Raw genomic sequence first — 27,597 nt, forward strand, 5'->3', positions numbered from 1 at the left:
CGTATTTAAAAAATAGTGTACATTGAGTTAAAGATAACTATAGAAGAAAATGTTACAATGAATTTTATTTTGAAATAAAAACTCATGAAAATATTAACTTCATAAAAGGAACAGAGTAGTCTAAAAGGTCACCCATACACTCTTAAAACCTTTCAAAACATATACATTATGATAAAAGCATTGTGCTGTCACACAAATGATAACAACTGATAACAATATTTAGAGACAATAAAGTAACTTACACACGAAATATTTGTTCAACATTTAGTCATTTACTCAGATTATGGTAGGCCTATATCGGCATAAGTGCAGAGTACCATAGTATTTTTTTAAAGTTCAAAAGTATTCAATGAATGACTGCAGTGAATATGAAAATTCCATCAGACAAAAAGTTTATTTTTTGTTTAAAATGAAACAAAATATGTTTTAAAAAATGAATGAGATTCCAAATGATACTCTTCTATATCGAATGATTGCGTTTAACATTTCTTTCTGCGCAGCTAAAACATATTTTTTTAGTTTCCTCTATGCGTTAAAGATATACTCAAGCGGGAGTCAAGCATCACATTGATTTCCTTATATATAATATATATGCTTTTGTGTTTCACTTCGCTCTATGGATAATAGCATGTTATGGTATTTACATAGAAGTATCTTTTTCTAGCTTTTAATTAGATCTTCATCTTTGGTTTTAAATGTACTTTAATAATTTTATTATTGTGAGCGTCAATTAATTCTGTTAGCTGCGCACACAATTCTTTCAAACGTATATAGTGTTAAACAGCGCTACAGGATTTAAAGATAGATAACTGATTAATTCCTATATCCACCATAAACTTAGAAACAAGTATTAGCCATGTTCTTCTACATTTATCTCCCCTTTGAATTACTCAACACAGTGCTAGGAATTTTTATTATTCCTTTCGCTTTTAGTTGAATATCTTAAAGTGTTTTTTATTTTACTAGATAAAGATATTTCAGATATCTTTTAGTGTTGTTCATGATAATTTACATATCTTTTAATGTTGAACATTATATTTTAGATATCTTTTAATGTTGAACATTATATTTTAGATATCTTTTAATGTTGAACATTATATTTTAGATATCTTTTAATGTTGAACATGAAAATATTAGGAGTATTTCTCAAGAACTCGATAAAGAAAAATTGATAAAATAATAAGCAATATAGGCTTCTACAAAACTTAATTCTCTGGTTTAAACTTTGTGCTGTGGTACTGTCTCCTCACTAAAAAGATGATGATTATGATAAGAACGACAATTACAGCTCCCAGAACTCCGCCCACTATGGCTGCCGTGTAGTCGTCTTCGTCTGAAGAGAGAGGGAGGGGGGAAATACAAATTGTTTATGATTTGTAGAACACATTTGAAACTAGGTAAAAAAATATAAATTTTTCTTGTCATATTTCTGTTTCAAAACACGCAAACTGTCATAGCAATAAAAGGCTTTTATTGGTTTATTATGCACTGAAATACAATATTTAGTTCAGAAATAATGTTGTCACATTAAACAGTGTGTCGTTTTCTGTTGAGCTTTAGGATGTCATTTCATAACATAATAAGTGATTATGGTTAAAAGTTTTAGATGACCAAATTAGAAATACCCTTTTATTGATAGGACATACAATACAGACATACATTCCGAGGCCTTAAATGATTATAATGAACAGGTAATGTTCGATAACTCTAGCTTTATATTGGTGTAGCTCTTTGCTGTTAATTTTTAGTTTTTTTTTCCCCTTGTATGACTTTGGTTATATTTCTAGCTAACCTTAGAATTTAGTTCACAAAACTGTACCCTCTTTAGACTAAAATCGTTACTCTTGTGTTTCCTTTGTTTGGCTAGGGGTCCAGCGAAGCCCCAGAGTTAAAAGTTACCAGCATTGAGAGCTACAGAACTCAGAACCGACTGCGTTTCATCATTCCCATTGTCAAATAACACCAAGGGGGTGCCGCGGGTGTGCCCCACAGTCTGTAAATTGCTAGTATATACATCATGCACACGTGGAATTTCAGTCAAATAATGTATATAATATATCTATTTTAAAATAGTACAGCAAGATGTATATAAAATAATATAATATAAATTAAATGTTTACCGTCTTTACTGTTGCTGTTTAAAATTGTTTCATCTTCTGTTTGAGGGACGGCACCGTAAATAAAATCCCCACATTTCGGTAAACCAGCTGGAGGCCTGGGATGTAACTCTCTGGCTTCATTGAACACTAAAGCCATGCCATCTGTGTTGTGTAACTCTATGTGACAGTGTACCAGCCAAAGTCCAGGATTATCTGCCTTGAATCGGACCACCACGTAACTGAAACCCAAGGATAGAGAGACAATATCAGTTCATCTTGCGGAGTAATCCTGATCTAACCACAAGTCTTTTTAAGATGGATACAACTAGAGATCACATCGTGATCAAAGAACAAATTCTGTATGTCCAGCTGAAACTCTTGCTTAAAATGCAGACTTTATTTCAATGGCTTCTTTTCCTCATGGTATTTATTTGAAATAGTTTCATGATCAAATGCTGTGTTTTAGTTTTTACATAACACAAAATATAGAAAACGAAAGATTGAAGAAAAGTAAATAAAAATTGTATTTGTAAAACATATACTGGGACAAAGTCATATAAGAACTCTTGGTATAAGAATAAAACAAATGTAACACGAAAGTCATTATTGGGACATATAATTAATAGGTTGCAGTTTCTATACATCCAATGAGGAAGTGTTACGAAGAGCAAGGTGCCAGGACATCCGCGTTGTTATCAACAGCAGATGTCTTGGCTGGCTTGGTCACGATTATAGAATGTTTCAGTGTCGACTTCCTCAAGACATTTTGTTGGGGGTGATCTAACCGAAGGCAAGGACGCTCAATTCAACTTATAAGTTTCCAAATTAATTTTGAAAATGTATTTAAAAAAAATAAATAATAATAATAATTGTGTATACAGTAATAAAAAGGGTACAGAAATGTTGCATATCCATTTGTAAAAAGCCTATCATAGCAACACTTCCTTCAATCTTTGACCGGATACACCTAAAACGTTTGACCCCCGTAAAGTAACATATGTAACCGGGGCATCCAAAGTCTATAGAATAATACAGGAATAGGGATTGAATCAAGATTTAAAGTGAACGTGAGACAGCAGTCAAAAATTTTGTTTCAATATATATCTTTTACACACGCATGCACGCACACACACACACACACACACACTCTATTAATTGTCTCTAAAAAGCAAACAAGAAAATGAAAACACCTACCCTCCAGTTGGAACTACGACCGTGTCTTTCAATGGAGGATTACTGAGTTGAAGACCTGGAATATTGTTACCTCCCCATGAGCTATTAGTCCAAGCCGCAGCATTACAAAAACTTTGATCTCTATGAGAGTTACCTCCACAGTCTATGTCTACATTGTCTTCGATTATTTTACCTACAGATAGTATTAAAGTAAAATGTTTTAAATGTGATAGAACAATTCTAGTATCTAAAAGTTTGCTATGGGTGCTTGCATTACCTGTAATAGTATCATACTCTGGGTATCCAATCTTGAGGACGTGAAAACTATGACCATGTAAGTGCATTGGGTGAGCCCAGCCTTTACCTTGCCCCATGTTCACAAATACCACTTGATACACTTTGGTATACTGTAAAAGTGAAGTACGTGACACGATTCAATGGAATAGTTCTTTTATTTTACGTGAAATAAACCCATGAATAGTACACCCAGATAAACCCATGAATAGTACACAGATAAACCCATTAATAGTACACCCAGATAAACCCATGAATAGTACACCCAGATAAACCCATGAATAGTACACAGATAAACACATGAATAGTACACGGATAAACACATGAATAGTACACCCAGATAAACCCATGAATAGTACACCCAGATAAACTCGTGAATAGTACACCCAGATAAACCCATGAATAGTACACCCAGATAAACTCGTGAATAGTACACCCAGATAAACTCGTGAATAGTACACAGATAAACCCATGAATAGTACACCCAGATAAACCCATGAATAGTACACCCAGATAAACCCATGAATAGTACACCCAGATAAACCCATGAATAGTACACCCAGATAAACTCGTGAATAGTACACCCAGATAAACCCATGAATAGTACACCCAGATAAACCCATGAATAGTACACCCAGATAAACTCGTGAATAGTACACCCAGATAAACTCGTGAATAGTACACCCAGATAAACTCGTGAATAGTACACCCAGATAAACTCATGAATAGTACACCCAGATAAACCCATGAATAGTACACCCAGATAAACCCATGAATAGTACACCCAGATAAACCCATGAATAGTACACAGATAAACCCATTAATAGTACACCCAGATAAACCCATGAATAGTACACCCAGATAAACCCATGAATAGTACACAGATAAACACATGAATAGTACACAGATAAACACATGAATAGTACACCCAGATAAACCCATGAATAGTACACCCAGATAAACTCGTGAATAGTACACCCAGATAAACCCATGAATAGTACACCCAGATAAACTCGTGAATAGTACACCCAGATAAACTCGTGAATAGTACACAGATAAACCCATGAATAGTACACCCAGATAAACCCATGAATAGTACACCCAGATAAACCCATGAATAGTACACCCAGATAAACCCATGAATAGTACACCCAGATAAACTCGTGAATAGTACACCCAGATAAACCCATGAATAGTACACCCAGATAAACTCGTGAATAGTACACCCAGATAAACTCGTGAATAGTACACAGATAAACCCATGAATAGTACACCCAGATAAACTCGTGAATAGTACACCCAGATAAACTCGTGAATAGTACACCCAGATAAACTCGTGAATAGTACACCCAGATAAACTCATGAATAGTACACCCAGATAAACCCATGAATAGTACACCCAGATAAACCCATGAATAGTACACCCAGATAAACCCATGAATAGTACACACAGATAAACCCATGAATAGTACACCCAGATAAACTCGTGAATAGTACACCCAGATAAACCCATGAATAGTACACCCAGATAAACCCATGAATAGTACACAGATAAACACATCGATACATTTGGGATCATCGTTCTAAAAGTCAACAGTTTTTCAGTATAAATTAAGTACCAAGCTTTACTGTTGAACTTAATTATGAATGAGCATAATGTTAACATGTACATATAATGGCAGCACTAGAAGTTTAGAGTCATGCATGAGGTGGAGCTTAGAAAGCCCCAGGAAATTGACCCAGAGGCAAACTGGAACCAGCTAAAACAGACTCCAGGATAGAACGGCCAGGGTAGAGAGCTATTGCATCAGACCCAACAGATACTGGTTTGATGAGAGCAACACAGCAATCCAAGAGTTACTCATATAACAAAATGCACGCACTACATTTCTGTGCTCATGAACCCCAACAGCACTGAAAGTCCCTCTACAGAGCCTCGTGTCATATTTGGCTTGCAAAAGTTCCTGAATTAAAATACAAATGGTGGCTAAAGCTTTCAGAAAACATGCAAAGATACGCGAATGTAGGAGACACACGCTGTTTGAATCTCTTCTTTCTGCTTACGGCCCAACGACTATGGCGTCTCACGAACTGCCAACGGCCTCGACTTATTGACCAAAACGACTTACTGAATCGGTTGACAGAGCACGAAAGTTTGATTTTTAGAGACCAACGAGTTGGAGGAGTCTCTTGGTGAAATCTCACAAGAAACTGTGAAAATGGAACTCTATGAATATCCAAAGTCTTAATGAGGCTGAAACAGCAAGTTGGAAGTTCAGAAGACACAAAGTGCCTGACTTAGACGGTCATTCAGCAAATGATTCTAAAATGGGTTGTGCTGCTTCCACAGAAAGGTTAACCGACCTCGTCACTTTGTGCTGGGACACATGAACTATCCTGCCAGAACGGCGCCATGCCACCATCATTTAAGATTCTCATTTTTTGTGATCTATGGGGCAGATGATGAAAGGTCATCTGTTTCGGTCACCCTAGATTAACGAGGGCGTCATGTGGCTAGCAAATTAAAATTTCTTTTTTTTTTTTACTTTGAAAGACTATAACAGTCAAACTAGAGTTTTCCGAGTGTGGCCAACAAACGTGTAGTTCTGTTCTTAGTGATATACATCAGCTGTTACATTTATAGAAAAATCGTTAAGGCCGTTTTCGAGATTCGTGTCCTGGTGCCATTAAGATACGAGTTAATAGAGGGATTGTAAAAATATAATCAAGTTAATCATAGGCTGACACAAATGCCTAAGGCACTAACCTATACCAATACAAACCTCGAGGTCTATGGAGTAGGTACATTTACATATTTTGTCTTCACCACATTCATCTGGCTTACAAAATGTTTTGACTTGATTCCATTGTGTCAAGGCAGAAACATGAGGCAACTGTCCAATATATGAGATGAATATTATTTTATTGTTTTATTAAGAAATAAGGTTTGGAAAAAGAAGCATAGTCGACACATGATTCCTATTTAAAGTAAAAATCATGGCTACCTTCTAGTTTGACGCCTTTTTATTTTTTGCATTAATTAGTCGTAAACAATATTTATTGATTTATTTATGTATGTATAAACCTACCACAAAATGTCTTCCATTAGCTGACCCAGGTGTCTCTGTAAATCCAGGGAAAGCAAAGTTCAGGAATATCTCCTCAATGTGCTCTGTATATGTCTCAACTCCTGGGACTGTTTCATTTCCCGTAGAGTTAAACTGATGGAAATTGACACAGATCACGTTGTCACTTTCCGGATAGAATGTAAATGGGCAGTTGGCAACAAGACACCTGTAAAAATAAAAAGGCTTGTTGCTAAATTTGTATGAGCAGAGATCTTGGACGCAATCTGCTTTGTATTCAAGTTTCTTTAGTCGCGATACACTTTTATTTCGACTAAATTACTTGCCTGGTGAATGAGGTTGTGACGTCATTGCACAAAAAAAAGTATGGAGTAGAATAGTGTATCCCAAACCTTTTTCTTTAACAGAACACTTTGTACATTCTGAGTATTTAGTGGAACACTTTGCTAATTTTTTAGAGAGATTAATTCACGTGGGGGCCTACTAGTTAATTATTCCAGTAGTTCGTGGAACACTATGTTTCCGCGGAACACAGTTTGTGAAACACTGCACTAGAAAATAAAAACATCAACTAAGCATGAGAAAATAGCTGATATTCCAGTATAACGTAAGGGAGATAGCTGTGAAAATAGTTTATATTTCAGTACAGTATAAGGTCAAGGGAGATAATAAAAATATTGTTCATATAAGCCTTTAAATACGAATACAATTTTGGAGTTATAAGAATCTGGGAAAACGTTGTATTTTGATGGAAGATTCTGGAGAAAAAAAAATGATCCCTTGGTTAAATATGTACCTAAAATACGATGACGTCAATATTTGGGAAACATAGGCATTCTTACAACAGAGATAGAACTAGATTTTTAGTCTAAAACAATCTCGCTTAATTTAGCTTCAAACGGCCACATAGTAAATAGTATGAAATTTTCAGCCATCTGCATCAATTTAGATGCACTCTTTACTAACATATATATTTTTGTTCCATGACAAGCCGGTGTTATGTTTTCATACGATACCGAGATAACATTAACTCACAGCATTCGAGGACATTTATGTTTTGAAAGAGAATTTTTATTTATTTTTATCAAATCAAAATGCATTAATGTTTATGTGATAAATATGGATACTGGCGTCTGATAAATATTACAAACAACAGTAGTACATATTTACCAACAATCTTTTTGCAGGTGCAAGACCTGGTTCTGAACCACAACTTTCTCAAAGTAAACTTATTTATTAGAGGGCTGGAGGATGTAAATCACTGCTAAATATTCTTTAAAGTTATAACACCAGAGCTCTCTACATTTAGTTTGTCTACACATTTCAAAATATCAGGCAACATTGTGTAAGGAGCAGAGATGGAATCACGAAATATTTGGTTTGAAAATATTGTTATAAGCATTTAGTAATACAACAGGGGATTTGTTTATAACTTCGTTTTACTTTCTTCGTATTAAACAATAGAATTTCATTTTTATCTAAGGATCGAAAAGCAGTATATCAAAACAGTTTGAATGGCATTGAATCAAATAAAAAATCGAATCTGTAAACAAGGAGCAGATAACAGTGAATAGCCATTACTACAATAATCAGCAATAATAAATCTCTTTAAGTTAATCTACTTACTTATCATTACGTGTGCAGTTTCTTCTGAATGAATGAGGGTCAGTGGCTGAGGCATTCACATATCTAAATATAGCCAAGGCCATGTGATTGCTGACATTGACTTCTAGAGTTACTGCCCGTATCCAGTAATTGTTGACAGTTTGGTTGGCCTCTATCACGAAGTCGAATCTTTCTCCTGGGTTGATTATAAAGGATTCGACCTCAAGTGGTTCCACTTCGTTTCTAGACACGCAAAGAAAAAATTATGTTGACGTTATCATTTATACATTGAGAATAAGATGCGTCATATATTATCACATATTATTAACAAATATTATTTCTTTACATTGTTTCGGAATAGTTGGCAGTGCTGCAGACTGAAAATGGTTCGTACAAAGAATTGTATCATTGGAATATTTCCTATCTGTAAGTCTTTAAGAAGAGGAAATGAATTTCGGAGCCCCTTTGGGATATGAAAGGTGCAGGGGCGTTGGATTGTCCCACTTACGCCATTCTCGCTTGTTTCATACAATTGAATTCCAGTATAAGCCATGTGTGCGTGTGGGTATAAAAGATGAAATATCTCAAGATTCACGTATGTGATTTTCACAATTGATAGATCGATCATAAATGCCATTTCCAGTGTAAGCAAAGTTTTACTTTCAAACTTTAGTCAGAATTACACGTTTGGTCAAAAGATTATTTCCAAAATTAACAAACAGCACACATACTTGTCTATAATAAATAGATATTGAAGAATGCAATATTTGCTGATTTGAATCAAGAAACGTTTTGAAACCCAACGTGAAAATGATAGAAAAAAAATATTTTTCGAAATCAATGTGACCCACAAAAATCTAGCCTTGAAATCACAGTTCTTGCAGCTGAGAGAAATTCTCTTTCTTATTCGAGTTGTAGGCTCATCCCTACAAACTGAAATCATTAAGGCACCTCAATAGCAAGCCGGAGTCTTCTGTCTAGTATCAACCGCTATCCTCACTCGCTTTTGATACATGTTTGTATTTTTTTTGTTGACAGTATCGATGTTTGGGCTTTAGTTTGGTACTGGTGTGGGCTTTAGTTCGGTACTGGTGTGGGCTTTAGTTTGGTACTGGTGTGGACTTTAGTTTGGTACTGGTGTGGGTTTTAGTTCGGTATTGGTGTGGGCTTTAGTTCGGTACTGGTGTGGGCTTTAGTTCGGTACTGGTGTGGGCTTTAGTTTGGTACTGGTGTGGGTTTTAGTTCGGTACTGGTGTGGGCTTTAGTTCGGTACTGGTGTGGGCTTTAGTTCGGTACTGGTGTGGGCTTTAGTTTGGTACTGGTGTGGGTTTTAGTTCGGTACTTGTTTGGGCTTTAGTTTGGTACTGGTGTGGGCTTTATTTTGGTACTGGTGTGGGCTTTAGTTTGGTACTGGTGTGGGCTTTAGTTTGGTACTGGTGTGGACTTTAGTTCGGTACTGGTGTGGGCTTTAGTTTGGTACTGGTGTGGGCTTTAGTTCGCTACTGGTGTGGGCTTTAGTTCGGTACTGGTGTGGGCTTTAGTTCGGTACTGCTGTGGGCTTTAGTTTGGTACTGGTGTGGGCTTTAGTTTGGTACTGGTGTGGGCTTTAGTTTGGTACTGGTGTGGGCTTTAGTTCGGTACTGGTGTGGGCTTTAGTTTGGTACTGGTGTGGGCTTTAGTTTGGTACTGGTGTGGGTTTTAGTTCGGTACTGGTGTGGGCTTTAGTTCGGTACTGGTGTGGGCTTTAGTTCGGTACTGGTGTGGGCTTTAGTTTGGTACTGGTGTGGGTTTTAGTTCGGTACTTGTTTGGGCTTTAGTTTGGTACTGGTGTGGGCTTTATTTTGGTACTGGTGTGGGCTTTAGTTTGGTACTGGTGGCTTCAGTTACGATTTCTTTCCAATCAATGATTTCTACACATCTGGAAGAAAACTTTTCTGAAACGTTTTTTTTAACAGCATTCGAAATAATTGTATTCGTTACAAGGTAATAAATTTCATATCATGACAAATCGTATACAGTATAGTAGTGTTACATCCTTAAGTCTCGGTCTTTAGATCTAATGTCTTCAGAGAAGGTAGGGGGCTGTAAGGAGATGTACGTACCCATCAGTAGCTACAATCTTGAAAAGATGTTGGTCGATGGAAACTCTAAAGGGGTAGAGATTTCCTGCTCCTATGACTCTGAATCTAAACAATATCAGAAGAAAGAAAAAGATTATATTTGATTACGTCAGTGAAACTTTGTTGTTAGTTAAACTTACAGAGACGTCTTACATTTTTTATTGGCTAGTTCAATGTTTTGAATATTTAAAAAAATACTAAAATTACTAATTGAAATCATGAACCTTGTTTAAGCACGCACACACAATCACAATCTTTTTCAAAAATTAATTAAACCTTTAAGTTATGTCTCCCCAGCATTTCTACATATCTTTTTCTCTTGTTTTTAAATACCTCTATTCAACTCGTACCTTAGTGGAAACTTCTGAGCAAAACTTGAAGGCGGATATCGAAAAGTGCTCTAACGATTTTTTTCATAGATATCTGAAAGTTGATTTATATCGTTGGGAAAAGATTCACTAGCTCGTTGGCAACTCGAGTTTGACCGTTATAATTTTTAAAAGTATTACAAGAAAGAAATTTAAATTTGGCTAGAGAACCAGAAAATATTTATTTTAAACGGACTCTAGGTTTTCAGGTTTTTCCGCATTCATTCAAGAGTTGAATAAATTATTGTTCAGGAACATTTTTCGCATCGTCTTCTAAATGTAGATCTAAAGGCCTATCATTGGCATAGTATCACGTCTAGTAGATCTATACATTGACTTAACCAGGAGTCTTTCTCCAGGATGAGGGGGTGATGGAGGGGGGGGGGGAAATGGGGCGGGTAAATAATGTTCCATTTTTTTAAATCTAACATTCATTAGTTAAGAGAAAAACAATCACTGTATAAGTTATATAAAGCTGGTATTGTCTTTTCAAAAAATAGAATCATGTTTATCTGGTTCTGTGATTCCTTCAGTAACACTCTGAGTTTATTACTTTAGTTTATTACTTTAGTTTATTACTTTAGTTTATTACTTTAGTTTATTACTTTAGTTTATTACTTGAGTTTATTACTTTAGTTTATTACTTTAGTTTATTACTTTAGTTTATTACTTTAGTTTATTACTTTTGTTTATTACTTTAGTTTATTACTTTCACGATGCAAACTGGAGCTTCCAAACAAAATGAGCGCTAAGGCGGGTAACTGTGTCTAAAATTTATTGTGCGAATTCACTTGGTGAGTGAACATGATTCAGACGAAAATTCGCGAGTACTTCATGCATACAATATGTTCATATGTTCATGAGTACTTCATGCATACAATATGTTCATGTGTTCGCGAGTACTTCATGCATACAATATGTTCATGTGTTCGCGAGTACTTCATGCATACAATATGTTCATATGTTCGTGAGTACTTCATGCATACAATATGTTCATGTGTTAGCGAGTACTTCATGCATACAATATATTCATGTGTTCGCGAGTACTTCATGCATACAATATGTTCATATGTTCGCGAGTACTTCATGCATACAATATGTTCATATGTTCGCAAGTACTTCATGCATACAATATGTTCATATGTTAGTGAGTACTTCATGCATACAATATGTTCATGTGTTCGCGAGTACTTCATGCATACAATATGTTCATATGTTCGCGAGTACTTCATGCATACAATATGTTCATATGTTCGTGAGTACTTCATGCATACAATATGTTCATGTGTTCGCGAGTACTTCATGCATACAATATGTTCATGTGTTCGTGAGTACTTCATGCATACAATATGTTCATATGTTCATGAGTACTTCATGCATACAATATGTCCATATGTTCATGAGTACTTCATGCATACAATGTGTTCATATGTTCGCGAGTACTTCATGCATACAATATGTTCATATGTTCGCGAGTACTTCATACATACAATATGTTCATATGTTCGCGAGTACTTCATGCATACAATATGTTCATATGTTCGCGAGTACTTCATGCATACAATATGTTCATATGTTGACGTATGTCCGCATGAATCGACACTACTGTTGATTTTAGGACATAGCAGTTCGTTAGTATAACAGACCTGTAGGATTTGAACTGCTCCACAGTAAATACAGTCAGCGGCGCTTCAATGAAAGAGCCATCCGGTTTAAAATATCTTCCTTTACCATTGATTAATCCTGACTGAAATTTAAACAAACTGAATAAAAAAATAAAACTTTTAAAGTAGTCAGTAAAGCGACAACTGAGCCATTTGATAATAAAAATATCAATTTAACAAAATCAAGGACAAGAAATGTAATCTTTTGACTTGAATACTTGGCTTAAAGGTTAAGCGCTTGGCTTCCGATCCTGGGGTCCTGGGCTCAAATCTCGGTGAAGATTAAATTTTGAATATCGGGATATTTAGGGCGCCCCTGAGTCCGTCCAACTCTAATGGGAAACTGTCTTTAGTTGGGGAAAGGAAAGACGGTTGGTTGTTTTGTTGGCCACAAGACACCCTGCACTTTTACCCTTGGCAAAAAAAAAATTTAAATGACCTTAACATCATCTGCCCTATACATCACAAGATCTAACAGGGTATTTTTTTTCCAATGTTTTGGTCATAAGTTTTGAAGAAATATTTTTTTTGTGCTTATATCCGCTGTCTTTTAAGTTTTGAATTACATACAAGAGTTGTGGAACTTTAATAAGACAAAAATTATAGGATAATTAAAATGAATTGTGTCATGTGATATTTAATGGTAACAAGATAGATGTGTTAATTCTTTGGCGAATCTAAGGGTAGACATTCAGTGGTTGTTGGTAATCCTGGATAGAATTGTTTGTTTATCTTAAAGCAAACTGACCTAAAATGTGCACCTTCCAATGATCCAGTAGGTTGACCCTTAGTTCTGTTGTCATAGTTACCGTACACCATTTTATAATGCAACAGGTCAGAGTCCATGTCATGGTTCCAGTCCTGAGTGACGAATCATTAAAATATATGTACTGTATGACACAACAACAGTAACTAGACAGGTTTCAAAGATTGTGAAAACAACAACACAGATGTTTAAATAGTATGCAAGAGAATGTTAAAATGATCCAATGAAGTGAACAAGGTCAAAGAGAAAGACATGGATGTTAAGGCCTATAGTTTATCGAATATTAGGAAAGAGTCTTAAAAAGTATGTATATAAACTGGCATGAGATTGTGATGCTGCTAAGGTGATTTTGTAGCTAGGTGAGGAAAGGCACAATGATGATCAGATCAGTCACAATAGAAATAGAAGGAGATAGAGAAAATAAAAGAGATTAAGAAAGAGAAATAGAAGGAGAGAGAGAAAATAAAAGAGATTAAGAAAGAGAAATAGAAGGAGAGAGAAAAAATAAAAGAGATTAAGAAAGAGAAATAGAAGGAGAGAGAGAAAATAAAAGAGATTAAGAAAGAGAAATTGAAGGAGAGAGAAAAAATAAAAGAGATTAAGAAAGAGAAATAGAAGGAGAGAGAGAAAATAAAAGAGATTAAGAAAGAGAAATAGAAGGAGAGAGAAAAAATAAAAGAGATTAAGAAAGAGAAATAGAAGGAGAGAGAGAAAATAAAAGAGATTAAGAAAGAGAAATTGAAGGAGAGAGAAAAAATAAAAGAGATTAAGAAAGAGACATAGGAGTAGAGAGAAAATAAAAGAGATAAAGAAAGAGAAATAGAAGGATAGAGAAAAAATAAAAAAGATTAAGAAAGAGAAATAGAAGGAGAGAGAGAAAATAAAAGAGATTAAGAAAGAGAAATAGAAGGAGAGAGAAAAAATAAAAAAGATTAAGAAAGAGAAATAGAAGGAGAGAGAGAAAATAAAAGAGATTAAGAAAGAGAAATTGAAGGAGAGAGAAAAAATAAAAGAGATTAAGAAAGAGAAATAGGAGTAGAGAGAAAATAAAAGAGATAAAGAAAGAGAAAAAGAAGAATAGAGAAAAAATAAAAAAGATTAAGAAAGAGAAATAGAAGGAGAGAGAAAAAATAAAAAAGATTAAGAAAGAGAAATAGAAGGAGAGAGAGAAAATAAAAGAGATTAAGAAAGAGAAATAGAAGGAGAGAGAGAAAATAAAAGAGATTAAGAAAGAGAAATAGAAGGAGAGAGAGAAAATAAAAGAGATTAAGAAAGAGAAAGAATGGAGGACAGAATGCTAGAAATGGCAAGAGAGGGAAAGAAGAAGAATGATAAAGAGATAAGACCAAGGAAAATATTTAAAAAAACTACAATGACATTTTTAAATGACTAGGTAGACACATTGTTCCTGTTTCTTTGTGAAGGAGCTAAGGAATGTTTTTCAAACTAAACTCTGGCCATATATCTTTTATAAATTACTCTAGGTTATCACAATTTCTAATGAGGCGTGTATTGACTTCTCAAAAATATTGATACATAATAATATATAATAGTAACCTGCAACATCATGATAAACTCTTCCATCTGTAACGGCCGCCTCTCTCTGACAATAAAAGGTCCCAATAAACCCATTGAGAGTTGTGTTCCTGCATGGGCGTGGTACCAGAACGTTCCTTTGGGATCGGCAACAAATCTGTATGTGAAGGTCTGACCAGGTAATATGGGACACTGAATTTAGAGAAAAACAAAGAAAAATTGAACAGTTTTAAAGGAGACTGGAATAAAAGTAACAATGAACAAATCTCTATTTTTTCTCACTTAGACTATTTTGTTTTCTCAAAGCTTACGCAACAATAGCTTTATGTTTGGAAACTTTTCAAAGGATTATTTCTACGCTGATCATAAAAACAGCATTTAAATCGCTTTAACAATTTTAGTTTAAGTGATGCAGCTATTTTTCAAAAGTGTTCAAGCAATCAATTACCTATATAAAATCAGGAAATAAAATTACAATCATTAGATTTCTTAATAACTGTATATCTCACCCCAATATTCTCACTCTCTCTCTCTCTCTCTCTCTCTCTCTCTCTCTATATATATATATATATATATATATATATATATATATATATATATATATATATATATATATATATATATATATATATATATATATCTTCCCTGAAGATGGCAGTGATTGGAAGTAGATAGACAATAAATGTTTTGTCACTCAGCCTTTTTCAGAACCGTTGAAAATTTTAATGAGTTGTCTCCCTCCTGACATCAGAATATTCTACTTAAAAGTAAATTCTTCCTTGGATCACTACGTTCACTTACCTGTGTAATAAAACCAACACCGTCACTCCAGGCAGTCCCCTTTTGGTGCAAGCCATGCCAATGAATGCTGATCCCACTGGTCAAAAGTTTATTTGTAACATAGACTATGACAGTTTGACCTTCATACACCTGGAATCGGATGAAACACAGCATCATTCTAAAATAAAATGAAATACTATACGAAACAAAAAACAGACAAACATAATTTTCAAATTAAATTACAATGGGGGTTTTATTGTAAAATACAAATGTGCTTAGGTAGCCTTACGGTCAAGAACCATGAATGTATCGCGTGTTTAAAGGAGGTCAATCGCTTTAGATTGCCTAAACACTGACCTGCGACGTCGCAACACGTGGGCAGTTTAGATTTGACGTCACAACCTGTGACATGCAACGAGCTATTGGACTAAAATTCCCACAGATTGTGATGTCGCAGGTCAGTATCAGGCAGTAATTAGGTCTTCTAGTATGTTTGTTAAGAAAGGACTGTCCGTAGTATTTATGAGAACTTGAAATGTGTTATTTAACATTGGTTAAAATAATTATATCAGCTCCATTAAACATTTGTGTGTAGGATACTTCAAGTAGGATTTATTTTCTAACTGAAAATCTACATAAACATGAAACAAGGAGTACTAAAATGGTATCCGATGTTACATTAAAAAATAAGAAGTGACAGTTCTGAGGAGGGCTAGACATTCACTTAAAAGTATCCAGACATTCTTGCATCAGTACATCAGATATTGGCCAGGGATTTCATGTAGAAATAGACGCAGGTATTTCCTAGCAGCTTTCCAGATGGACTGAATGAGTCACCAAATGAGTCACTGAATGAGTCACTGAATGAGTCACTGAGTGAGTCACTGAACGAGTCACTGAACGAGTCACTAAATGAGTCACTCTGATGAAGAGACCTCAAAGAAAATCAAACACTAACGTAAAAGATGGCAAGGAGGGAAGATAGAGGAAATATTAGTCCCAGCACAAAGAGGCCATCTGACCCATCAACAGTAACAGCAATAGGACGTATATGTGATACTACAATAGGACGTGTATGTGATACTACAATAGGACGTATATGTGATACTACAATAGAACGTATATGTGATACTACAATAGGACGTGTATGTGATACTACAATAGAACGTGTATGTGATACTACAATAGGACGTGTATGTGATACTACAATAAAACGTATATGTGATACTACAATAGGACGTGTATGTGATACTACAATAGGACGTAAATGTGATACTACAATAGGACGTGTATGTGATACTACAATAGAACGTATATGTGATACTACAATAGGACGTGTATGTGATACTACTATAGAACGTATATGTGATACTACAATAGGACGTGTATGTGATACTACAATAAAACGTATATGTGATACTACAATAGGACGTGTATGTGATACTACAATAGGACGTATATGTGATACTACAATAGGACGGGTATGTGATACTACAATAGAACGTATATGTGATACTACAATAGGACGTGTATGTGATACTACTATAGAACGTATATGTGATACAGCAATAGGACGTATATGTGATACTACAATAGGACGTGTATGTGATACTACAATAGAACGTATATGTGATACTACAATAGGACGTGTATGTGATACTACAATAGAACGTATATGTGATACTACAATAGGACGTGTATGTGATACTACAATAAAACGTATATGTGATACTACAATAGGACGTGTATGTGATACTACAATAGAACGTATATGTGATACTACAATAGGACGTATATGTGATACTACAATAGAACGTATATGTGATACTACAATAGGACGTGTATGTGATACTACAATAGGACGTATATGTGATACTACAATAGAACGTATATGTGATACTACAATAGAACGTATATGTGATACTACAATAGAACGTATATGTGATACTACAATAGGACGTATATGTGATACTACAATAGGACGTATATGTGATACTACAATAGGACGTGTATGTGATACTACAATAGAACGTATATGTGATACTACAATTGGACGTATATGTGATACTACAATAGGACGTGTATGTGATACTACAATAGAACGTATATGTGATACTACAATAGGACGTGTATGTGATACTACAATAGAACGTATATGTGATACAGCAATAGGACGTATATGTCATACAACACTAGGCTGTATATGTCGTACAGCAATAAGACGTATATATCATCAGTGTAGTCACTAGGGGGTGCGGGCCGCACCTGGTGACACCCATCAGGGAGGTGTCACCCAAGTCGGAAAAATGCTTTTTTTTAAATGCAACTTATAAAAATAAAAATGACTACCTTGAATGTCTCTCAGTTGAGTATCAACATGTCCCAAACTTATTATGAGAAAAATAATACATTGTAGACGCCAAGAGAAAGAGTTTCTGAAGCTCAGAAATGTAGAAAAAACGATTGGCGCCCGGGTCTTCGCTCCAGTTAACTCCCAGTGGGCGTAAGGCGCTCCCCTAAACATCTTATCTGATCAGGTGTGTGGCGAACATAACATTTTTATTGTAAAATGTTGAGAAACGGATAAACTTAAAGCTCCATCGCGCCACTTGACTCACAGGGCTGCAAGCTCTCTCCACAGAAATCAGTCCTAGGCGACTTTTACAGCCACCTACCTTCTACAAAGGTGTGATGATTAAACGTGGACGGCCATGATTTTACGTTCCTCTTTTCGGGTTTCATGTGAAGTCTGACTTTGGTTTGTACGTGTTTCGTCTTGTCTAATGATATGTCTCACAAATGTTAATTGACGTTCAGTCACCACTTTCCTTAGACGGTGAATGTGCGGGAAAAAAATTCTCTAATGGTAACATTGTCTAGGTATGTTATTTGTAGGATCCTTCTCAGCCATCACTGCTCAGAACTTATTTCAATTCCATGTTTTAAAGCGTTGGGACAATGATTGTATTGAGTAGGTGGATTTTAATCTCCAGGCTAATTGATTTGTTTGTTCAGATACTTTTTGAAAGACGGCTTCTGCTTTCCAATCCGGCATGCAACACCATGATATGCAACTTCATTGCTTTAATATCAGTTACTAAATATGTTAACATTTATATTTGTTCAAGATCTGTGTGACCAATGTTGATGGGGGTTTGGGGTAACCTGCACCCAATATGCATAACTTTGAGGGCGTCTTTATCCGTCATCTCGTGTATACATTTAATTGTATTTCGAAGTAATGCTATGTCGTCTGCAATTGTCGATGGCTACAAGAAAGAGAAATGGAGATAAGATAAACTCTAACATCATATCCGTCTCGATGTTGGAGAGTTCCAGTGTCTGTTGTGACACAACAACTTGATTTGCTTAAGACATGTTGCTGAATCTGGACTAATTGTTGCCAGATTCTTTTTTCTCTTGCTATTTTCCAGAGCTATCAAACTTTTTTTATCTACAAAACTGATCAACATTCTTTGTAATTATTCCAGGCTTTGGTCGACGATGTTTCGAAGGACTTAAAACTGTTCAGTGATTGATTCGCATTTGATTTGCCTTTTCGGAAGCAGCTGAGAAACACTGGTTATAATTTAAAACCTTTTCCGTAAGGAGCTCTTAAATAATCTCTAATAAAAATGTTCAACTCAATGATTCTCAAATACGTGTACATTTTACATTTATATATTCACTTTTGATAAAATGTCAAACAACTACATTTAAAAAAAAAGAATCAAAAACCATTTTCGGGTGTAACCATCAATTACTTAGCTTACAATTTTATTATTCAAAATAAAGAAACAATTTAAAAAAAAAATAGTTGTTTTTTTTTTAGGGGGAGATTATTTATTTCCTTAAGGGGGGTGGGGTGATATCCTGAGCTTACCGCACCGGGTGACACCGACACTAGTGACGCCACTGTATGTCATTACACCAGAAGTTCCAGGACGCTACAGATTTAAAAGTACAAGATACCACTTCGATCGATTAATTTTGTACTTATTTATATTATTCTTAGATGTTTTACACGTGACAGAAACACACTTAAACTTTCAATACAGCCAGATACTAAATAAATGTCGCCTACTAAATAAATGCCGCCTTCTAGATAAATATAAACCTGAAGAGGGCCATCACAATACACTGTGTGTGTGTGCGTGTGTGTGTGTGTGGTACAAGAAAAGACGACGGCTTGGCGCAATACGTAAACAGAAAGTTGTTGAGTTTCCATTCATGTCAAATCAAATGTAAGAACAGAACTTGCGCGTGCCACTGTCACTGACAAGAAAGCTCTGATAGATTGGCATTATTTATTACCTACCTGCGACGGCCCGCGTGTATTGCATGTATGTGTGGCATGTATGTATATATGTGTGGCTTGTTTGATGTCTAGGAGATCATTATTTAAGTGTGCAATATGCTATCAAAGATAAATCGAAACAGGCACGTAACAAACAGACAATAGAGAAGGATATAATAATTAATAATTTACAAGATGTTTATTTACATAAAAGATACCAGAAAATAGAGAGGGTCGGGGGACATTGCATCATATCTCTTAATGGAATTATTGAATCAGCACTCTTTGCGCCTCTATGAGAGAGAGAGAGTATGTCACTTTGTCCTAGCGACGTCCTAGCTGGCTGTGCTCCTTGGTGGAGGGCTTGAGCTGGAGGTGGCCTTCTAGCGGGTAGAGAGGCGCCGGTGACTCAGTGCTTGGGGAGTGTCAATCCGAAGTCACTGTGGTCGGTTGTGGGCACAGTAGGGCGGGTAGCAGGGTACCTTGGGCACGAAGAGTACTTCAGGCAGAGCTGATCTACCGTAGGCACGAAGAGTACTGCCGTAGGCTTGTCGTTGGCATATGCGATGCCAGTAATACTCTCAAGTAGCATCAAGTACTAGGCAGAAACCCCTGAAGGAGGCTGCGAATAAAACAAAGACACGTTAGGACAAGTCTCTCGTGTATCCATGCCCTCAACTGAACTGCATTCGTCAGATTGATAAAATTGCTATGAAGTACAGACAAGGGGGGGGTGACAAAATTGAAAGCTTAAAGAGATTGTCAATAACAACTATATAAGAGCAAAGCAAGGGAGATTATATCAATTAGAAATGAGTAAGGGAGGCAATAGGAATTATTGCTCGAGATACATTGTAGATGTGGTCAAGGGAAGGGTGATCAAATTAATCATGGAATCAGTTGCTTCACTTGGTGTAGAGGGGACATATTTACATGTCCATTTGTCATCGAGTTGAGCATAGCAGATGATGATAAATGCAAAGGGGCGAATAACAAATACAAATGGTAAATAATATAAGAAACATGTTTACATATAAGATAAATCCGAAGGTAGATTTAATGAACATAATGAAATGCTCTCTGGAGAGAGTTGTGAATAAAAGTATTTACATTTAATAGTTTACTCGCCAATCAGCAGTGACTCTGTGCTTGAGGAGTGTCCATCCAAAATCAGCAGTGGCAAACATGTAAAGGTATGTAGGACAATCAAGTCCAGGCAAGTGAAATATTATAATACAAGCTGGTTTGTCTGCATTTATAAATGCATGTACATACGAAGGTAGTCTAGATTTGAGGAAATAAATTATTGGCTCTGAAGCGCGTGCCAAGCAGCTTAGGCCTAGATCTGCATTATGTTAGATAGATGACTTAGTATATTTGTCACATGATCCAGTCGTGAATGAAATACAATGGCATTATGCCGACATGTGGTTTAAACATAATGGTTTGACCAATAAAGTGAATTATACAAGATAAATAAAAAGAGTAAATACAACTTATAATGGTCCATCAGGAAATCAATATACACATATTTATAATACAAAGCAAATTGATAAGGAACTGTGATTAAGTTCAGCTTACCAACAGGTATTCAAATAGAACAGTGAAAAAAATGAATAGAATGTATCGCTCGTCAGCCAGCGAGCTGGAGAAATGATGACTTGTGGAGATTTCCGAATTAAGTGGGTTTATAAAGGAAGAGAGGTGAATTTTGGCTAGCGATTAAAGAAACTCCACCACGTGGATAGATTGACTTAATAGGAATGTAAGTCGCACTGCCAAGAGGCGAGTTGAGACGGATTATTTTCTTGATCAAAAGAGATATGTGAGTAGGGGTTGAGAAAAGACAGCAAAGACTGAAAGAGTGAAGCATGTCCGAAAGTGCGGGGTGGGGTATGTTTGCCAGGTAATGTCCAGGTATGTTTGCCTGGTAATGTCCAGGTATGTTTGCCAGGTAATGTCCAGGTATGTTTGCCTGGTAATGTCCAGGTATGTTTGCCAGGTAATGTCCAGGTATGTTTGCCAGGTAATGTCCAGGTATGTTTGCCAGGTAATGTCCAGGTATGTTTGCCAGGTAATGTCCAGGTATGTTTGCCTGGTAATGTCCAGGTATGTTTGCCAGGTAATGTCCAGGTATGTTTGCCTGGTAATGTCCAGGTATGTTTGCCTGGTAATGTCCAGGTATGTTTGCCTGGTAATGTCCAGGTATGTTTGCCTGGTAATGTCCAGGTATGTTTGCCTGGTAATGTCCAGGTATGTTTGCCTGGTAACGTCCAGGTATGTTTGCCTGGTAATGTCCAGGTATGTTTGCCTGGTAATGTCCAGGTATGTTTGCCTGGTAATGTCCAGGTATGTTTGCCAGGTAATGTCCAGGTATGTTTGCCTGGTAATGTCCAGGTATGTTTGCCTGGTATTGTCCAGGTATGTTTGCCAGGTAATGTCCAGGTATGTTTGCCTGGTAATGTCCAGGTATGTTTGCCTGGTAATGTCCAGGTATGTTTGCCTGGTAATGTCCAGGTATGTTTGCCTGGTATTGTCCAGGTATGTTTGCCAGGTAATGTCCAGGTATGTTTGCCTGGTAATGTCCAGGTATGTTTGCCTGGTATTGTCCAGGTGATGTTAACGATGACTGCCAGACACCTCTGTATAGAAGAGGTCCCAGCCAATGTCTATATAATTAATTGCTATTTCCAATGTGCACACCGGGAACCCCCGCCATCTTCCTATCTTTTACCAAGCTAACAGTACAGGACTCGCCATTAGTGTAACGGTCCCTTGAGGAACACCGCATGGATTATCGACAGGGACGTGGAAGCTCTCTTTCAATTCTGCACCATGCAATGGGAAAACTCTCGCATTCCCTTAGACACTCCCACAGGATTCTTGTTTTGCTATTCATTTAGCCTAATCACTTCCTCTAGTGATCGTCGTTTCCACTCGAGTGAGACAGAATAGCATACCCGTGACCAGCACCCGCATTCGTACTGTTCTGTCTGTCCTGTGTCCAGGGGAGATAAGCGAGGGAGCATGACAACGTGGTCGCCAATGTAGTGGATTCAGTCGTGCGAAGAGAAAAGGGCAGGGTTTTGTGGTAAAAGTGGACATGGGAAGGGAAAATATTTTAATTGAACTTAATAAATAACAATTAATGCTGTAATAAACTTGAGTGACGCTTAAAGTAAGGCTTTTGGCCTGTGACTAACCATGCTAAGGTAATTATAATTGTATTTTGAATTATTCGTTTTTGTTCTTTCGCCTCTACATGAAGCCATTTTGTTTAGTTTTTTTTTTTTCTTTGTTGCATCTTACCTCAATAGAAGGTCCAGGTATTGTTTTGTTGACAAGCCTTTGAATCCCTTACCTCAATAGAGGGTCCAGGTATTGTTTTGTTGACAAGCCTTTGAATCCCTTACCTCAATAGAAGGTCCAGGTATTGTTTTGTTGACAAGCCTTTGAATCCCTCACCTCAATAGAAGGTCCAGGTATTGTTTTATTGACAAGCCTTTGAATCCCTTACCTCAATAGAAGGTCCAGGTATTGTTTTATTGACAAGCCTTTGAATCCCTTACCTCAATAGAAGGTCCAGGTATTGTTTTGTTGACAGCTATTACCAGTCTTTGATTTTCCCAGCCATCTGCTGATATAACAGTGCTAGCCTCCAAGGGTGTTGCTGATGTAGTGTTCGTCACGTTGTAATGGTAAAGTTTCCCACCCGTAGCGTAGACAGCAACCTTATTGTCCATCATGGTCAAGAAACTTTCCACCTCCAGCCAAAACTCGCAAACATCTTGTGTCATGGTACAATTAGACTCAACGCACTTGGGCCATAATGAGAGCATCATGACAGTGACCAGACCAGTTCTGCAAGCACTAAACCTACATTTCAAAGAAAGGAAGAGAATATTAAACTAATTAAGAATCTACCCTCATTAGACCTCATTGACGAATAAACCTTCATAGTCCAATCGTAATAGCATAACCCTAACCTCAAGAGAGTTGAGAATGTTTTACTTGACTATTCCTTTAACGTATTAAATGATTCTAAAATGAGAATTTGTTATTTTGTATACCACAATGAATAGACTCTCCATTGATCACTACTTGTATACACAAACAAAAGTAATTTTTTAATCGCCAAGACATTTTTCTTCTTTTAAGTTAATATAAACTTTAATACCCCTTCCATGGGCGTAGCCAGGATTTTTTCTCCCCCCCCCCGCTCCCCCCCTCCGCGAAAACAAAATATTTGTATGTATGTATGTGTGTGTGTACATAATCTTTATTACATTCTGACCCTTCATTCTTTCGGAGCATGTTTATTGTGCCCTAGAATAGGTTCTTCCTGTAGTTAGTGGAAAAATTGTTGACTCCCAGCCATTGCTAGCAAGGAGCTCCCCCCCATCGCGGGTCGAAGCCCCGCCGCCAAGAGCACTATTTCTGGTATTGAATGGCAACAAAATGCATATTCTGAGGTATCTATAGTGCATTTTCCTGCTATTAAAAAGTCTTATTTCAAACCTAGTGTGCTATTCTTACTGACTTAGACCCTCCCGCAACGTTAGGGGCATTTGCAGTCAAGCTGTTTCCACAAAAATCTGTCACTGGTAATTTCTGAAGCCTCTTACCACCTGCTCTGAGGACCCATGATTGTGTGGCGCCAAGTTGTACTAGGATGTCATCCTATTTCCTATTATGCGTAATTCATTTTGTCGGAGAACATGTCCCGCAAACCTCATACGACGCTCTGTCAAAATCTTACTAAGGGGTCAACTTCCAGTTCGGCATAGAAGTTCCTTGATTTAGACCCGATCTCTATAACTGACTCCTAAAATCTGTCTTAGCCATTTTTGTTGAGCCACATTTAGTGTTTTTTCAACCTTTTTTAAACTCAAAACCCCCAGGTATGGGGTTTTAAATTCAAAACCCCCAGTAGGGGTTTTAAACTCAAAACCCCCTGTTAAAGGGTTTTAAACTCAAAACCCGCTGGTAGGGGTTTTAAACTCAAAACCCGCTGGTAGGGGTTTTAAACTCAAAACCCGCTGGTAGGGGTTTTAAACTCAAAACCCGCTGGTAGGGGTTTTAAACTCAAAACCCCTTTGGCAACGCTCATAACATTTTGAGTGCATAATTTGCTTTTTTTTCATATTGAAGAGGGGGTTTATCGTAAATTTTGGAGGGGTTTTAAAATCAAATTCTTCCTTAAATGTGCTCTTGGAATTTGGGGATTGTCGTTTGCATTTTTTTTGTTTTGTTTTATCGAAGAGGGGGATTTAACTGCAAAATCCCCTGGTAGGGGGTTTTAAACTCAAAACCCCCTGGTAGGGATTTTAAAATCAAAACCTCCTTGGCTGCGCTGGGGCATGTGATGGTTAAGCATTAAAATCTCACCTAAAATAAACAAAATCAAAGCAAAAAAATCAGTCACTAAAGTTCGTCTCTCCCCCCCCCCGAGGGGGGGGGATTTCATTTCGGGGGCTACGCCCATGCCCCCTTCCCCTTTTATGTATTATACATTCGATTTGAAAGTGACAGAGGTTCTTTCAGATCGATAAGATTTGTCTGACTAACGTAAACATCATGCAGGGTTAGGCAGGATATGAACTCTGAACCATCGTGGTGACAGCATGAAGCGCGTATCAATTAGCTAGGAGCTATCTATGAGTACAAGTGAACCCATGTTTCTCTACCTGTAGGGCGCAAAGAGGGAGCGACATTCTGACAAAGTTTTTTTTGTTCAAACGACAAGAAAATCTGTTTGCATTGTACTAATAATAAATAATAACAATCTATCTGATACTACGAGAACACAACAGACAAACAAGAGAGTTCAAATGGAAACGTGTTCTCAGTCTACTTATAGATCCGAATGTGAGCATTCATCGAGCTAAATGACATTACTTTCAATGTTCAAATAATTCAATGATTCAATTTGGAAACGTCTTTTCACCTTAGAAACCTGATTTTAATACCTGACATTAATACCTGACATTTGTACTTGACATTCATACTGTTTATGAGAAAAATATTTTATCAAAATTTATTCCAGCATAAAACATTTCAATTTCTTTTATTTTTTAATGTCACAAGAGTTGCATTTTTCCAGAGCGCCATACAACGTCATGATGTCAAGATGTCATGATGTCTTTTTCGTGACAAAAAAGGCCCGTTACAATAAGACGATTTTACGATAATCTAGCCAGTTAGAAGCCCAGCAGCCCACCAGCCACTGGAATATGTTAAACTCTTTAAACTATAATACAGAGAGCGACAGAAGCAGGCATTTCTTCAGGTCAATATCTAGTCAACAGTTTTGTGATTCCTGACTGTAGTCAATAGCTTTGTAATTGCTGACTTCAGCTCAATATTTAGTCAATAGCTTTGTAATTTCTGACTTCAGCTCATTATTATGTCAATAGCTTTGTAATTGCTGACTTCAGCTCAATATTTAGTCAATAGCTTTGTAATTGCTGACTTCAGCTCAATATTTAGTCAATAGCTTTGTGATTGCTGACTTCAGCTCATTATTTAGTCAATAGCTTTGTAATTGCTGACTTCAGCTCAATATTTAGTGAATAGCTTTGTGATTGCTGACTTCAGCTCATTATTTAGTGAATAGCTTTGTAATCGCTGACTTCAGCTCATTATTTAGTCAATAGCTTTGTAATTGCTGACTTCAGCTCATTATTTAGTCAATAGCTTTGTAATTGCTGACTTCAGCTCAATATTTAGTCAATAGCTTTGTAATTGCTGACTTCAGCTCAATATTTAGTCAATAGCTTTGTGATTGCTGACTTCAGCTCATTATTTAGTCAATAGCTTTGTAATTGCTGACTTCAGCTCATTATTTAGTCAATAGCTTTGTAATTGCTGACTTCAGCTCAATATTTAGTCAATAGCTTTGTGATTGTTGATTGAAAATGTGGGTGGCTCCTCTAGATCCACTTTCCTCATGGAGAGAGCGTCACTTACTGGTAAAAGTTGAGAAATACTGATACTTTATCAATGTGACTTTATCAATAACACTTTATCAATAACATTTTATCATCGGCACTTTATCACTGACACCTTACAGATGACACTTTATTAATGACATTTTATCAATGTGACTTTTGTTAATGACACTTTATTAATGACATTTTATCAATGTGACTTTTGTTAATGACACTTTATTAATGACATTTTATAAGTTGCACTTTATCAATGACACTTTATTAATCACAATTTATCAATGACCCTTTATGATTGACATTTTATCAAATACTCTTTATTACTTACACTTTATCATCGACACTTTTTTTAATTACGCGTGATACAGAAGCATTTTCCAAATTAAATTTAAAAAAATTAACCTTAAATATATAATTTTGCAGACTTAAAGATAGAAAATTGTATTAATTGAACATTTTAATGAACTATTCTGTGTCAAAGTCAAGACAATGCATGCATCTCATGAATATGTAAGTAACTGAAGCTACTTACCACATTTTGTTAGGTTTCTCCCACACAGTCACGCCTGGTCCCTGGATAAGAATAGAGTCGTCCCAAAACCAAATTCAGATTAAGTACAACAATGAAAGAGACCATTAATTAGACATTTATAAAAAAAAAAAAAAAAAAAAAAACTATTTAGTTCAAAACTTCGTCAATGTGTGTCACTTGTTATTGTCTGTATTAAATAAGAAACAAAAATTCCAGCATTTCTTTTTGGAGTAATTTTGGTGTATGTGTATCTCTAAAACTGTATTACCTCCTGGCAACTAACGTCTGAGTCAAGTGACAACTTGGACCAGGTAATGACGAAGTTTTGTT

At 36.3% G+C, this 27,597-nt stretch overlaps 1 protein-coding gene across 1 annotated transcript; it reads right to left on the reverse strand.

Moving 5' to 3' along the window:
* Positions 1 to 82: 82 nt before the first annotated feature.
* Positions 83 to 27,597, reverse strand: LOC106073971 (uncharacterized). Its single transcript, XM_056027318.1, has 15 exons — positions 27,536 to 27,597; positions 27,268 to 27,308; positions 23,358 to 23,664; positions 15,513 to 15,641; positions 14,733 to 14,903; positions 13,158 to 13,270; positions 12,392 to 12,508; positions 10,360 to 10,443; positions 8,279 to 8,500; positions 6,656 to 6,860; positions 6,350 to 6,460; positions 3,550 to 3,679; positions 3,294 to 3,465; positions 2,121 to 2,338; positions 83 to 1,333 (listed from the first exon to the last, which is right to left on the reverse strand). Exons 2-15 carry the CDS (start codon positions 27,270 to 27,272, stop codon positions 1,206 to 1,208), a joined length of 2,112 nt encoding a protein of 703 aa, XP_055883293.1. The 5' UTR covers positions 27,273 to 27,308; positions 27,536 to 27,597; the 3' UTR covers positions 83 to 1,205.

Source organism: Biomphalaria glabrata, chromosome 4, assembly GCF_947242115.1.
Source record: "Biomphalaria glabrata chromosome 4, xgBioGlab47.1, whole genome shotgun sequence".
NCBI lineage: Eukaryota > Metazoa > Mollusca > Gastropoda > Planorbidae > Biomphalaria > Biomphalaria glabrata.

Coding starts and splice junctions, on each gene's coding strand:
- LOC106073971 (XM_056027318.1), bottom strand. Junction 15,642..23,357: donor TACCTGGACCTTCTATTGAG/GTAAGGGATTCA, acceptor ATCCGATTCCAG/GTGTATGAAGGTCAAACTGT. Junction 3,680..6,349: donor CCTACTCCATAGACCTCGAG/GTTTGTATTGGT, acceptor TCACTTTTACAG/TATACCAAAGTGTATCAAGT.